The sequence below is a fragment of the Curcuma longa genome, chromosome 7, assembly GCF_044706935.1.
Source record: "Curcuma longa cultivar G26 ecotype Majalengka, Jawa Barat chromosome 7, ITB_CL_G26_1.1, whole genome shotgun sequence".
Classification (NCBI taxonomy): Eukaryota; Viridiplantae; Streptophyta; class Magnoliopsida; order Zingiberales; family Zingiberaceae; genus Curcuma; species Curcuma longa.
This window is the reverse complement of record NC_133867.1, coordinates 2,493,108-2,507,419: the sequence shown is the minus strand read 5'-3', so window position 1 is coordinate 2,507,419 and position 14,312 is coordinate 2,493,108. Positions and strand designations below refer to the sequence as shown.

At 45.2% G+C, this 14,312-nt stretch overlaps 1 protein-coding gene across 1 annotated transcript; it reads right to left on the bottom strand.

Annotated features, from left to right (window-relative positions):
• Window positions 1-6,200: 6,200 nt before the first annotated feature.
• Window positions 6,201-7,420, bottom strand: LOC141832182 (psbP domain-containing protein 7, chloroplastic-like). The gene is made up of 3 exons (XM_074719672.1): window positions 7,099-7,420; window positions 6,793-7,009; window positions 6,201-6,721 (listed from the first exon to the last, which is right to left on the bottom strand). The coding sequence occupies exons 1-3, from the start codon at window positions 7,394-7,396 to the stop codon at window positions 6,406-6,408; spliced, it is 831 nt and encodes a 276-aa protein (XP_074575773.1). The 5' UTR covers window positions 7,397-7,420; the 3' UTR covers window positions 6,201-6,405.
• Between the last annotated feature and the right edge of the window lie 6,892 nt (window positions 7,421-14,312).

The window sequence follows — 14,312 nt, the reverse complement described above, 5'->3', positions numbered from 1 at the left end:
GCCTCGCGACTTGCAGCCTACCGACAGAGAATGTGCGCCACCTACAACCAGCGAGTGATCCCCAGAACCTTCCAAGTAGGCGACTTAGTGTGGAAGAAAGCGAAGCCAGCAGGCGACGTGGGCAAACTCAAACCGCCATGGGAGGGACCTTATCGAGTGGTCAAGAAGACAAGTGCCGGCGCCTATTACTTGACCGATTCGGCTGGCAAAGACTTGATCAGGCCGTGGAACGCCACGCATCTCCGGCCTTACCATACTTAGCGCCCCTGGGCGCCAAAGCAGCACTGTATGTCTTATTAACTTTATTATACTCAATAATAGTGATGCTTCTACAGGTCCTCCCCACGCCAAGGCTTTCCAGCCATTCGACACTACTCTCCCGACTCGGACATAGTCGCAGATTGAGCCAATTTAGGTCTCGGACCTACGTCATCGACATTATTTAGGTCTCGGACCTAGGCCATCGACATTATTTAGGTCTCGGACCTAGGCCATCGACATTACTTAGGTCTCGGACCTACGCCATCGACATTATTTAGGTCTCGGACCTACGCCATCGACATTACTTACTTAGGTCTCGGACCTACACCATCAACATTATTTAGGTCTCGGACCTACGCCATCGACACTGTTGCAGCTCAAGCTAACGCTTGTCTTCATCCCTCTCCATCGCCATCGCCTTCCCCTTCCCGATTCGGAAGCGGTAGCCATCGCCATCGCCTTCCCGGTTCGAGAGCAGTCGTCATCGCCATCACCTTCCTGATTCGGAAGCTATCGCCGGCACCGCCACCCGCGATTGTCGCCTTCCATAGCCCGACGGGAGTTTAGTCTCCCCCCCCCCCCCCCCCGAATGCCGGGACTCACCAAGTTGCACTTGGTCTCCCTATCGCGCAGACGAATCTCTCCATACCCACCGGCATGCCTCATTCGGCCAGGCACAACCTAATCCACAGGACTAAGGCACACAGTCTCACACCGAGCCTTTTTGTCACATTCGAAAGAGACTCAGTTCTCCCGCAGTCCCCTCCCAAGCTGAGTTTCACTCTCCCTTTCCAAGACTCTACCCTCCTACTCCTGCAACTCGGACTAGCTACATGTAAGTCGAAGAAAACGCCAGAAGCAACAGAAAAGCAAAAAGGCACCAACAAAATTTCCATTCATATATCAAAAAAATTTTACAACGAGGGGGCTGGAGCCGAATACATTTACTTCTTCTTGCTCTTTCCCTTACCGGCCGGAGGTTTCTTCACAACTGCGGAAGCTGTCCGGTCCGACTCTGGCAGCTCCTTCTATACCTCCTGAGAGTCCAGCTGGTCTATAGCTTCGTCCGAGATGACCACACCCGCCGCCTGAAGCTGCCTCAGTGCCCCCTCGAAGCCGGACTGAAGCATGCTGGCAGTCCGCTCCAAAAATTGATCGGTGAACTCCTTGGACTTCAGCCAGGCCTCCTTGGCCGCCTCGAGTCGGTCCTCTTCACTAACCTTATACGCAGCTAGTTCATTCCGTGCATCGGCTGAGACGCCTTCGACCACCCTGGCCATTTCGGTCAGGTCGGCCACTTGTTTTTTCAGCTCTGCTGTTTCGGCCTCCAGCGTCTCGATCCGAGTCTGTCGGCCGTTAGATTCCTCGCAGACGAAGTCCAAGTCCGCGTACTGTTGTTCCAGCTGCTCCTCCAAGTAGTATAACTCATCGTCCTGCTTGACCAGCCGCTCCTCTACCTTGGAGAGCTGCTCTTCCTTCTGCTGTAGCTCCTCCTTGATATCTTGCACCTGAGATAGGGCCTCTTGCAGTTCATGCTCTAAGTTTTTGGCTCTATCTTCAGCTGTCTGTTGCCGCGCCAAGGCCAGACTCGCCTGATGCTGGTGTTGCGTCATCACACTCTGCGCCGTCTGGAGCTCGCTGATCCGTGCGGCCTCTCGGGCTCTCAACTCCGCCACTTGCTCCTCCAAAGATCGGAACTGCAAGCATATCTGGGGCAAGCGGTTGTGAACCTCCAGGGTCTCGCATAAGACCTGCACCGCCCGAAAATATTAGCCAAAGTTGTTGTTAAAGTTGTTACTGACGAAGCAATGAACAGAACATACCCGAACCGTGGAATAAATGCTGCTGCTGGTTAGGTCCGACAGCACCAAGGGCGAATAATGATGGGGACCTCGGAGTGACCTCACGAGGTCGAGGACGCTATTGATCTCCTCCCTGGTGAAGGGGGCGTCCGCTGGAACGGGGAGCGTGCGGGTCTCTTGCGGCGGAAATGCTCCTCCCGGAAAAATTCCTGCTACACCCGGAGGAAAGACAGGGAGAGGAAGTAGAGGCGGTCGTGTCGAGGAAGATGGGCCCGCTGTGGACGAAGTAGCGGCCCTTGTCGTCTCCCTTTGTCCCCCTTGGGAACTTGAATCGGAGTCGGTGAAGCGGATCCTGGAACGGCTGTCCGCAAGATCACCTCCACAACCGCTTGCGTCTCCCTCGTTGACGCGGCAGCTGCAGCTCATCCCTCAGCCTCTACTTCCATCTCAACTGGTGGCGCCGCGATCGCCTTCACTTGAGAGCTTGAAGGTAGCTCCGATGTCCGTTCGGCAAAATGCTCGGCTGTCGTTTCCGGTGACCAAGCCGACTGCGCCGTTACCATGCCCGGCTCGGTGTCCCTCGCACCCGAAGTAGGAACAGCTGCGGGCGCAGTGGTTGGCGCCGTCAAGGGGGGACTTGCTCGCCTCCCGATTCGGATTCAGGCATGGTGGGCTCTATGGCTAAGGCCATAGGCGAGCCAGTCGTCGACTCTTCTATAGGGCCCATTGTCGGTGCCACTGATGGTGCAGTCGGTCCCGCCCCTGCCGAAGTCGCCTGCCTTAACAACCGAGACTCCGCCTAGCGGCTCGACTCGGTCCCGGGGGTACTCCTCGGCGCCGTCGCAGGACTTGGCTTCTGCTTCTTCTTCTTCGGCTTGGCTTGTGGTTCGGGACGGGCCTTCTTCTTCAACTTGCCCTCCTCGGCCACTGGAGGACGCTTGTGCGATGCCGGTTCGTCGGTAGGCTCGTTGATTGTCAGCGCCTTGGCCCTAGGAGCCTTCTCACGTGGCTCCTCCACTCGGGGCCGCTTGGTCTTGGAGGCCTTCTCGCGGGGCTCCTCTGTTGAGGGGCCGCTTCGTGGCTCGGCTGGATGGTGTGGCCGACTGAGACCTTGTCTCTGATCCCGCCGCCACCGAATGGCTGGCGGCTGAGGCCACTGCCGCTGGACTCCCTTCAGAAGAGCTGGGAGTCGCCAACTTCTTGAAAGACGCGCGGTCCCACTTTATAAACTTGTTCAGTGACGTCGTCATCCAGAGATCCTCTGCAAAAAACCAAGACACACATGAAATTAGATATTAACGGACTAAGGTAGCGATACTATCTTACCAAGTGGCTGAGACAGCTCCGCCGCGATCGGGCTCAAGCCCGCCCGAAACAACAAGCCCTCCTCGCCGATCAGTCGCTCAGCGTGAAACTTCAATCCGTCTAACACCTTCGACGCCATCGAATAGGCGGTATCTGTCTTGTAATCCCTCAGCCGAGGCGGAATCGGAAGCTCGTCCTGCCACTCGGCTACGCGGAAGGGACTCGAGGAACGGACAAAGAAGAACTTGGTCTTCCAGAACTTAAGGGAAGAAGGATATTTGGCTAGGAAGTTGAGCCCGGCTCGGGCGTTGAAATAAAAAACTCCGTCTTCCTTCTTCTTCGGATAGAAAAAGTAATGGAAGACGGTCGGGTTCAATGGAATGTCGTACACCTTGAACACTAGACACACACAGGCGAGAAGGCGGAAGGAGTTAGGAGCTAGTTGGTTTACCGAAATCCCGAAGTACCCTGAGATCCTAATGAAGAATTCAGGGATAGGAAACCGCAGTCCTCCCTCTAGCTGACCTTGGAAAAAGGTCTGATAGTCGGAGGGTGGCATATGCAGCCGGTGATGGCTCTTCGGAACCTTAATCTTATACTGGCGAGGGATCTCGTACTGGAGCCTCACCGCCGACCTAGACGCTCTATCAAAAACAGACACCGCGGACTCGAACTAAGCCTTGTCGGACTTCGACATCCCTACCAACCTAGCACTGGACACAGAACAGACTCGAAAGAAAATCAGGAAGGAAAGAAGAACGGGGCTTACGCGGAGAAGTTCGCCGGAGAAGAAAGGTCTAGAAGCAAAAACTACAGCGCGGGCAGCGGCGAAAACACTCAAAGGCAGGAAAACCAAATGTCTCGCTGGAGTATATCGCCGCCCATATATACAGAAACCCTACCCCACCACAACCGTTCGATCGGGTGGCAGGAAAAAGGCGGGATTCGACATCCACCGTCGGATGATCGCGACTTCCCGAGCAGATCCGCTGACGTCAGGAAGACGATTCGAAGATCACATCAGTCCGTAAGCCTCCTTAATTGCCTGTCTTGGAAAAGACAGCGGCCCTCTCCACGCATGTCCGTCGCCATTCCGCCCCATTAATGTGGCCAACCACACAGCGACAAGTGTCCTCCGCCGGTTAATCTTCCTTCGATTAATGATTACCGCATGGTCATCTCGCTCACCGGACCGGACGAAGCTTTCAGACCAGACTCAAACTCGAGCCCGACTCGGTCTAGTCAGTTCGACTCACGCTCCCTTCGACTAGACTAGCGGGGAGGCTTATGTTACGGGGATAATCCGAGGGGTCCTTGGTCGAACTCAAGTCCAAGCCTGGTCCCACGCTAAGGGTCCGACCAGCCGGAGCTATAAACTTGACTGACTAAGTCACGTAGGGTATAAACGTACGCTCATTCGGCTATCGCTTGGCCGAATCGCCCATTCGGCTATCGCTTGGCCGAATCGCCTCCTCGGCTATCGCTTGGTTGAAACGCCCATTCGGCTGTCGCTTAGCCGAATCGACCATTCGGCTATCGCTTGACCGAATCGCCCATTCGGTTATCGCTCGGCCGAATCGTCCATTCGGTCGCCCTTTTTGGCCGAATCGCTCATACACCCCTCTCTTCTTCGCTTAGCCTTTAAAGAGCTCTGATGCTCTCATGTGCCCTTTACCAAACCAAATCGACAGTACCCTACAGTGCCCTGGTACACCTCATCATGATCTCTGACAAGCCCACGCCCCCACTAATTAATACAATCTCTCATCTGCCTGCACGGATGGTGACAAGATAACACTTTATCGGCGATGGGATAGAGAACTCGATTGTTCCTGACACTTCATTGATCATGATGGGACATTTCTTAATAATGACGTGACATGTGCGCACGCTCATCTCCTCTTTAAAATGACCACTCCCCTCGGCAGGTATCTCTCTCGGAACCTCTACTCTTCTTTTACGCTCCAGATACTGTTCATCACCTTTTTCCTCCCACCGTCCCTAACTTGAGCGTCGGAGTGGCCGCGCCAGGGCACCCCCTAGCCTTCCCACTGACGTTCTTTGTGTTCGCAGGTCCTGAAGCCCCTGAAGTAAGGGCGGATGTATTAAGGGGCCTGGGGGGCCATGGCCCCCCCAACCCAAGTTGAACCTTTTAATGTGTTTAGATTAAACCCTTAGGGTTACTGGTTAATAGGTTTTAGGGTTAATGGGTTGTTGATCTATTGGATCCTAAACCAATTCGATAAGCCGATAAGGAAACTTAGAAATCGCGAGTCTGCCTTCGTTGGGTCCCGATCGCGCCTCCGTCTTCTTCGTGTCTTCGTCGGGCGCGGCGACAACAACTTCAGCTTGGATTGTCAGCGATCTGCAAGGTGGCTGAGGACGCCGATGAGTGAAGGGTGGATTGGGCAGTGCTGGTAACAGGGTCAATCGGCGGCGGCAGTGGCGTGAAGGGCAGACCGGAAGAGTCGAAGAGAAGAAGTAAATCGGGTGAGTTTTAGCCGAATATGTAAGTTTGTACTTAGGTCCTTGATATGTATCTTTGGGCAATTCTTTTGTTCAAATGAGTATATCGTTTTCATTATATGACCCCCCCCCCCTAAATATGAAATCCTGGATCCGCCCCTGCCCTGAAGCTCACGCCGCTTTCTGCTCATCCTTCTGTTCCACCCCTACGGCGAGGAAGGTCCGATGGCGTGTCCAGAAGCACTTCTCAACCGGAACAATACTTTAAGTGGATTTGGAACCCTTTTTATTTGATAAAAAAAAAAACATCTATGTCTCTTATCATCGCTTAGGGCATAGTCTTTAATATCTATGAACACCAACGAATTGGAGCATTCAATGATTCACAACTTCTTGATGAAGAATACAAATGAATGATTCAGAATTTTCAATTTTCAATCGTATAGCTTTGTATGATCATCGGGAATGAAACCGATCGAACAAAGATAAAAAAAAATTTAAAAATCATTAAAAATTGCCCGTATTTGCTAATTAAAGAACAGAAAAGAATCGCGTTCTGTCTGTCTTTCTCCTAGGCATCAGTAAGATTGAAGGAGTCCGCAATGGCGTAGAACTCCCGCTTCACCTTGGGCCATTCCGCCTCCGGGGCCTGCGCATGGAGAGTGAACAGCTTCCCACCCCGCGCGCAGCAGACGGCGACGTTGCGCCGGCGAAACGATGGCGCCACCACCCTGAACTCCAACTTGTAGTAGCTCACCTTCTTGGAAGCGTCCTCCCTCACCGATGCATCCACAAGATTAGCGTTCACATCGGTTCCTTTCTTCGACCCGGCGATCCTCCTCAGCACCGTCTCACCCACCTCCTTCGGGCCGCCCAAGTCCTCGATTCTGTGAAAAAGATTCAGTTTTTAGTCACTTGGGAGGAGGAGGAGGAGGACGACGAGATGAGTAGAGCATACGCGAAGTCGCGGGGAACGGTGGAGACGATGACGCTGACGTTGAGCTCGCCGTTGGATCCCGGCGGTCCGAAGGCGGCCACCGGCTCGCTCACCGGTCGGGCGGTCTGTCGGCCGTTGATCGAAGGCAGAGGATCCAGCGATCGCTCCGCCTCCGCTTTTCCTATCGCCCTGTAGAGAAGCGTCTGGTCTCCTGCCCATTCCTCCGGGTAGATAAACTCTGAGCAAGATTCAATTTTGTTTTAGAAATTCGCTTCGATTCGACGTCGGGATCGATCAAAATGAATCATGGATGGAATTAGTCGATACCGAAGCCGTGGGTGGAGTCGAGGCAGCGAGCGAATCCTTGGACAGGGTAGAGGACGTCGAGGCGCAGGGAGCGTCCGAGCTCCGGCGAGAGGCCGAGGAGGAAGCTGGTGAGGCCGCCGAAGTTGGCGCCGAGGGCCACGAGGGAGGCGGAGCTGAGGCCGGCGAAGAAACGACGGCGGAAGCCGGCGGAGAGGGCAGCGAACTCCCGAGCCAGCGAGTCGGGTCGGGCGCCGGCGGAGCAGCGGGCGCGGGGGAGGAGCGGGGAGGGGCGGGAGAAGGTGCCGGCGCGCAACGCCATGGAGTTGAGAGATCGGGAATTGCCGAATGGGGTGGTCGTGGGAGTGCTTTGGTTCATGTTTATTTATTTGTGTGAAAAATAAAAATAAAAATAATAATAATAATAATAATAATAATAAAGTGGATGCGACACGGTTTTGTTGGATTCACGTGTAAAACGTACTCGTTCTTGGTCAAGACGTTGAACATCATGCATTATTTCCTTTTTTTTTTTAATTTGATGGATTAAAATGAAATTAATTCCATAAATGAACAGAGGACCGAATAGTGCTGGTCTAAGCCGTGTCCAGCTCAATGTTTGTGTCAGCACAACAACTTTCTCTCTCATAGACCCCATAGGGCCAAAAAATTAAAAAGGATCTTTTTAATTATTATTTTCGTTGAAATGATGTTTTTTTTAAAATATTAAAATAATATTTTATCATATTTTTTAATTTTAGAAATATTTTTGTTCTAATATTTTTTATCATATTTTTATCTTTAAAATATCTTAATGTCTACATGTATTTAGTTGGAGGTTATTATTGATAACTTTAGTTCAGGTTATGATTACTTTATTTGGTTCAGGTTAATTGATTCTCAAATAATACAGTATCGCTACTATATCAGCAAATAGGTTATAATCTGGGAATGTGATTATCTTAACAGCTCAAAATTTTTTACGATTCCAGAGATTAACGAAAATTTTTTCTATGATTATCCTTCAATTATAAAACTGAATTAAGTGAAATGTATCGTAAAATCAAGTTAATTAATTTAATAAATTTTAATTTAAATATTTATAAACTTAAAAGAGATATATTTATTAATTTAATAAATTATTTTATTAAAATATATATTTATTTATTTATTTTAAATTTAAAAAATAAAATTAATGAATTATATTTATTAATGAATTATTTATATTGAAAAGATATAAATTTATTTTAAATTGTAAATCTTAAACCCAATGATTAATAACATATTAACGTATTTTAAATTCAATTTAATTAAAATTATATAAAGTATTTCTATATAAAAATTTAGTTAAAATTAATTGGAATTGTTTCAAAAAAAATTGAAACTATTTTAATAACTATATAATAACAGCTATTTAATAGTTGTGAGGTTATTATAACAATCATTAAATAATTATTATAATAATTTCAATCAAATTGATAAAAAAGTATTTTATTTAAAAGTGTATTTTTGATAAAATTGAATGGATTTATTTAATATGTAGTTATTTCATAGATAATATAACAAAGCTAGAATAAGTAAGGATATTTTCAAAGTGAAAAATATAATAAACTATTGTTTTGACCTTTTAAAAAAATAAATTTTTGACGATTCTAATAATTAGGGCACTCTTATAATTCTTAATTACTAAAAATAAAAAATATATCAATATTAAAATATTTTTGAAAACTTATTTTGCTTTTTATATTTCTATGATTTTGCTGATTTATATTTTATTTTTGATTTTTTTCTCCTTTTCTTTATTTTTTATATTTCTATATTATTTATCAACTTATCTTTAAAAAAAAACTTATGAATATTTAACAAACCAGGATTTTTCATTTAACAAAATATAAGTGAATCATTAGTCCTATTGTATTCAATGTCACTAATTGACTAGCAATTGCAAGTTTTGTTAGTCAATCAATAAACAGTGATTTTTTTTAGGTTGAAAATTTTTTGATGTTAGATTATCTGTCAGAACTTATTACTTATTTATTCTTCTTATTTTATTTTGATGATTAATATGAAATTTTTTTGGGACTGAATTGATCATCTTTAAGATTAATTCAATCGTAAGAATAAATATCATGAATTATATTTTTTTAAAACAATTTAATTTACAATTGTTAATCAATTAATAAATTTTAGATTGATTTCTAATTTAATTTTTATGGTTGTGCTTAAGGGATCAACAAGTTGTCTAATAATAATAATAATAAATTCATAAATAATTGATGTTTTGGTTCTAATTTAAATTTGATATTTGTTATGAAATTTTGTTCTAAATCTTAATTTGACTAGGAATATTTGCTTAGATACATATACATTTGGGGTTGAATTTTGTTATATGGTCTGAACTTGATTTAAATGTGATTTGGTTAGGAAAACATGTTTTTAAAAAAATCCATAAGATGTCTCGACGCCACATTACGTGTGAGACTATTAAACAAAAAGATTAAAAGTTGAATAATATAACACAATTATAAGACCAATGAAATAATTGTCGTCGAAATTGCTAGAGGTTTAGTGTGGATTAATGATATGATTTAATTTGGATCGTCGGATTAAGATAGACAAATCAGGTTTATCAAAGTTCCATTCCCTTTATTTATCTTTCTTTCTTCTTCTCTCATCTCCTCCTAAACAAAACGCTAAATGTGAGAGCATAAATGTCCCTTCGGATGACTCAATTTCAGCCATTGAATTCAAAATGAAAGACTCAGATACATCCAAATGAAAAGAAAAAAAATGCTCTTTTAGATAAGACTCAATCTAAGCCGTTAGTTTCAAAATCGATGAATCAAATGAATTCAAATAAGGGTGTAATCGAACCGAGTCGAGTCGAACAGTAAGAGGCTCGAACTCGAGCTCGATTCGTTTTTCCTAAGCTCGAGTTCGACTCGAGTTCGATTCGAGCTTTAATTCTTAAGCTCGAGCTCGGCTCGTAATGAAATTAAATAGTTCGTGAACGGCTCGAGCTCGGTTCGAAAAAGGCTAGTTTTAAAGTTAAACGAATTCAGTTCGAATTGAACTCGGTTCGAAAATAGCTTGTTTAAAAGTTAAACGAGCTTAATTCGAGCTTGACTCGTTAATATATAATATTTATAATTCATGTTATATATATATATTCGCTAATCTTTTAACAAACACGTTTGTGAGCCTTTAAATGAACATGTTCGCGAACACGTTCGTGAGCCTTTAAATGAACATGTTCGCGAGCTCACGAACCAAATACTGTTAAGCTCGAGCTCGGCTCGATAATATTTTCGAGCTCGAAATCAGGCTCGAGCTCGGCTCATTAACTTAATCGAACGAACTCAAACGAACTTTTTTTCGAACCGAGACTCGAATAGCTCGTGAGCAGCTTGGCTCGTTTACATCTCTAAATTCAAGTGAAGGAACATTATATTCCTTGAAAAGGGATGTGATCTATATCATTCAATTTAAGTTAGACAAATAAGATTTGATTGAACCAAGAGGTTTTTCTAGCCCTTTGCAAACTATAAATAAGTCTCCTTCCACTTTGTCATTTTATTCATTCAATACAAGCATTGCATTCCATACTTATGTTCTAGAGAGTTAGAAAAGCTTCTTTGGTTCAGAGGTCTTGCAATTTGTAGCACTACTATCGCAAAGCAAGTGCAAGGGTATGCCATGGAGGGAGTGGTTGTGGGGTGCGAGTGAAAGCTTGCGCATGAGACGACGGGAATGAGGCTGCTTATTATGTGGTAGAGAATAAAAGAAAAGAAAGGAAAGATTATGTTTTCTCAATAAATTCCTAACTCATTTTAAATCAATTAAATCAGTTTAACCCAATAAAATTTGGTTCGATTATAATTTGACGAAATCAAAACCAAATTAATCTTAATTTGGACCAATATACTCATTATTTATGTGTCTATCTGATGAATTTTATTCGATCTCAATTCAATTTTAATTCAGTACTTTCACTTCTAATTCGTATTTAAAGGGCTTAATAAAATTTTTGGCATATTTCCAGTCTAATTCGTACTTAATAAAATTTATATAAATAATTAAAAAAAATTGAGTTACAATCCAAGATAGCCCATACGTACTTCTTCTGTCACTGATCCATATTGCCTTCACAACATGCATGTGCTCGTCTCGAGAGACTTTAGGTATGTACTCAAAATGCATATATTTGTAAGGTCATATTGAAGTTGTCCTTTAAGTGAATTATGTGAAGAATCGATCAACTTAAATTCTTGTTTAGTAAAACATAAACACAAGCCTAGCTATATATAAAATGAGTACGTATGTATAACTCATGCATCGTCCCTCAGTGAGAAGAGATCCATCTTAATTTATTACCTGCATTTGCAGGACAAGCTTATCATTGACTGATACATTATATATATTATTTAAAATTTGAATTTGAAATTTGAAATTCAAGATCCTCTAATATAGAGAAATTAAAAAGTTCCTAGGTCAATCAATGATGATTGATGATTCCTAATTAAAATAAACACCAAAAGAAATTATAAGCATTTGATATCTCATTCTATTCTATAGCTTTGAACAACAGAGGTTTTAGGAGTCTAACAGAGTATTTATTTAGATCAAAGAAGAAAAGAGAAAAGTAGTTATGGACTGTACTTGGGAGATGAAAAAACAATGTTTACATTTAGAAAAAAATTTATTTTAGTAGGATTAAAGTACCATAGTAATATTTGAGTGAGAGGTCTATAGATTTGGACGATGGGTATAAGTCAAAAGAGGATTAATTGAGTTGACTTGGATGGACAGATACGCAATTTAGAGGATATTTACTGATCTGTTTATCTCAATCCAATTCATACAAGATCAACATAATGCACCTGTGTGGTTTAATCCCGAGTTAATCATGTCATCGTACTACTATGTGTCACTCTAATCCCAGCTACTAAACTCCTAAATGCCAAAGCCTAAGTGAGTTGTAGCTGCCGAATAGTATTGTCTGAGCCTAAATGGGTTGTGAGTGCTGAACACCTCGAGTGTTCGAATGGCCAAACTCCCGAGCACTCCGAGTGCCCAAGCGTCGAACTCCTGACCATGAAATTCCCAAATGTTGAATTCTCGAGCGAGAGAGTGTTGAGTGGTTGAATGCTTATTTATCGACTCTCGAGTGTCGAACTCCAGAGTAACTTGAGTGTCGAGTGGCAAATGCCTGATTGCGGAACTCTGAGTGGTCGAACTCCCGAGCACCTCTAGTGCTGGAGTGATCGAACTCTTGAGCACTTTGAGCACTGAGTGGCCAAGCACCTAGGATCTCAAGTGCACCTTGAGCCTCGAGTAACTTGAGTGTCAATTGCTAGAACACTACTTGAGTTTGAGTGGGTTGCAAGTACTGTTGAATAATTGTCCGAGCCTGAGTGTCGAGCATTGTGAATTCAGATGAGTTGTGTTCTCTGAATACATGATAATTTTTGTACGAAAGACCAATTTAATGCCATAGTTATAAAAGGATGTGTCCTTTGGTGAAGATGAAAAAGACATGCCCTTTGGTGAAGATGAAAGAGACGTAATTTTTCACCACTCCTCTTCTTATATAAAATAATGATACTCGCATCACAATAAAAGTACATTGGTGTTATAATGCTAAGGCTAATTACGATCACATTGTTCCGGCCAAAAATCGACGACAGTCAACCCTTCGGTCAAGGATATGCCACCTCAACCTGTGCGGGCCCGAAGAAGAAGGGACCTGCAAGATCACTGAAGAACGAACGGATTAGCTGGCGCCGGGAGATCCCGGCAGGCCACTCCGACACTCAAGTTAGGTTTCCGACGGAGGAAATAGTAGTAGAATGAAGAGAACAGTAGTGAGTATGCCAGAGATTCGATGCCTTGTCCATACCTGCGTGAGAACTGATATACCTGTGAAGGGAACCTTCCATCTGCCAACGACGCAGACTTTGGTGGTATCCGGGGGGACAGTACCTGATGCTGCCTGACAACCGCGCCAGAAGGATGGTATCAAGGGAACAAAGGCGACATGTCTGTAACCGTCTTCCAGCGTGGCGATGTACCTTACTCTTGTCGTTTTGCAAAAATGGAAAAATGGCAACCACGGAGAGGAGGATCGTGGGGACATGAGCATAACCTTTTCCCTGCATACCAGTTCACACGCTTCTTTGTCTGTAGTGTTAACCGGACTTGAGCTAGGCTTGAGGTAGGATTGCTGTCGAAGTGGGGAGATACCCGAGACTGGCAACGATCGGGTTTACACGGGACCAGTTGTGGTGCGTGTTGCCCGGGCGAAGCCATGCACCGTGGGTGAATGGCCGGGCAACTTGCCAAGCCGTACTACGATGAGCAGGCAAACCCAGTCGAGGTTGGTTAAATGAGGTGGGAGTCCCGGGAAATGCACTCGGAATGTAAGTTAAGCTCGGGACTGATCATGCTTAGTATTAGCCGGGCAAGCCATGCGCCGCGGAGGGATGGCCGGGCAAATAAGCAGTATGGATACAGCGAGCAGGTTACACGATGCATATCCCGGGAAGTGAGCCTAGGAAGCGGGAGTGCTTGGGAATGGTCATCCTTAGTGTTAGCCGGGCGATTTGGTGGTATGGAATGATGGCCGGGATATAATACGGGGGTCTAGCAGTGTGTTCCCCGGGAGGCGATCCAGCAGTGTAATTGACACCCGGGAAAAGTCATAGATGATGACAGCCGGGCGAACCATGCCTCGCATAGGGATGGCCGGGCAATGGAAAGTTAGCTAGGTCAGGTTGAACAGGCCAAGTGTGCTCCCGGAAGATGGTCTATCCAGTCACCTTTTGACTGAGGGTGTCAATAACGAGACCATGGGCCCAGAGCTTGCCACGTTAGTCAATCTGTTGACTTTTGGGTCATACATGACAGGGCAAGACCACCTTGACCGTGGGCCCTGAAGCCGGCCAGGCTGGGCAATCTATTGACCGACCGCACCACGTCAGGCCGGGCAAGACTTACCACATCACAAGTCTCCCCATCAAGTCTAGTCGAAGGAGGTGCGCCGACTGACTAGACATCAGTTCTAGCGAACTTTTCTTCATCCCCTTTGCTATTTGTGCGCCAGAGAAAAGTGATGTTTAAAAAGATGCATACGCCTGACGCCTCATCTGCGGTGTCAGGCACGTGCCAGTGGCAGTATCCATCTCACGACGAGGTTTATTGTGAATGTAAGGTGCGGATCACACCTAGGAACTAGAGCC

What these genes read in the sequence shown, in the direction of transcription:
- LOC141832182 (XM_074719672.1), bottom strand. Translation starts at nt 7,396, where the DNA reads ATGGCGTTGCGCGCCGGCACCTTCTCCCGCCCCTCCCCGCTCCTCCCC. An exon ending in CGACTCCACCCACGGCTTCG is followed by an intron (nt 7,010 to 7,098) that starts GTATCGACTAAT and finishes AATCTTGCTCAG; the next exon opens with AGTTTATCTACCCGGAGGAA. An exon ending in ACCGTTCCCCGCGACTTCGC is followed by an intron (nt 6,722 to 6,792) that starts GTATGCTCTACT and finishes TCTTTTTCACAG; the next exon opens with AATCGAGGACTTGGGCGGCC.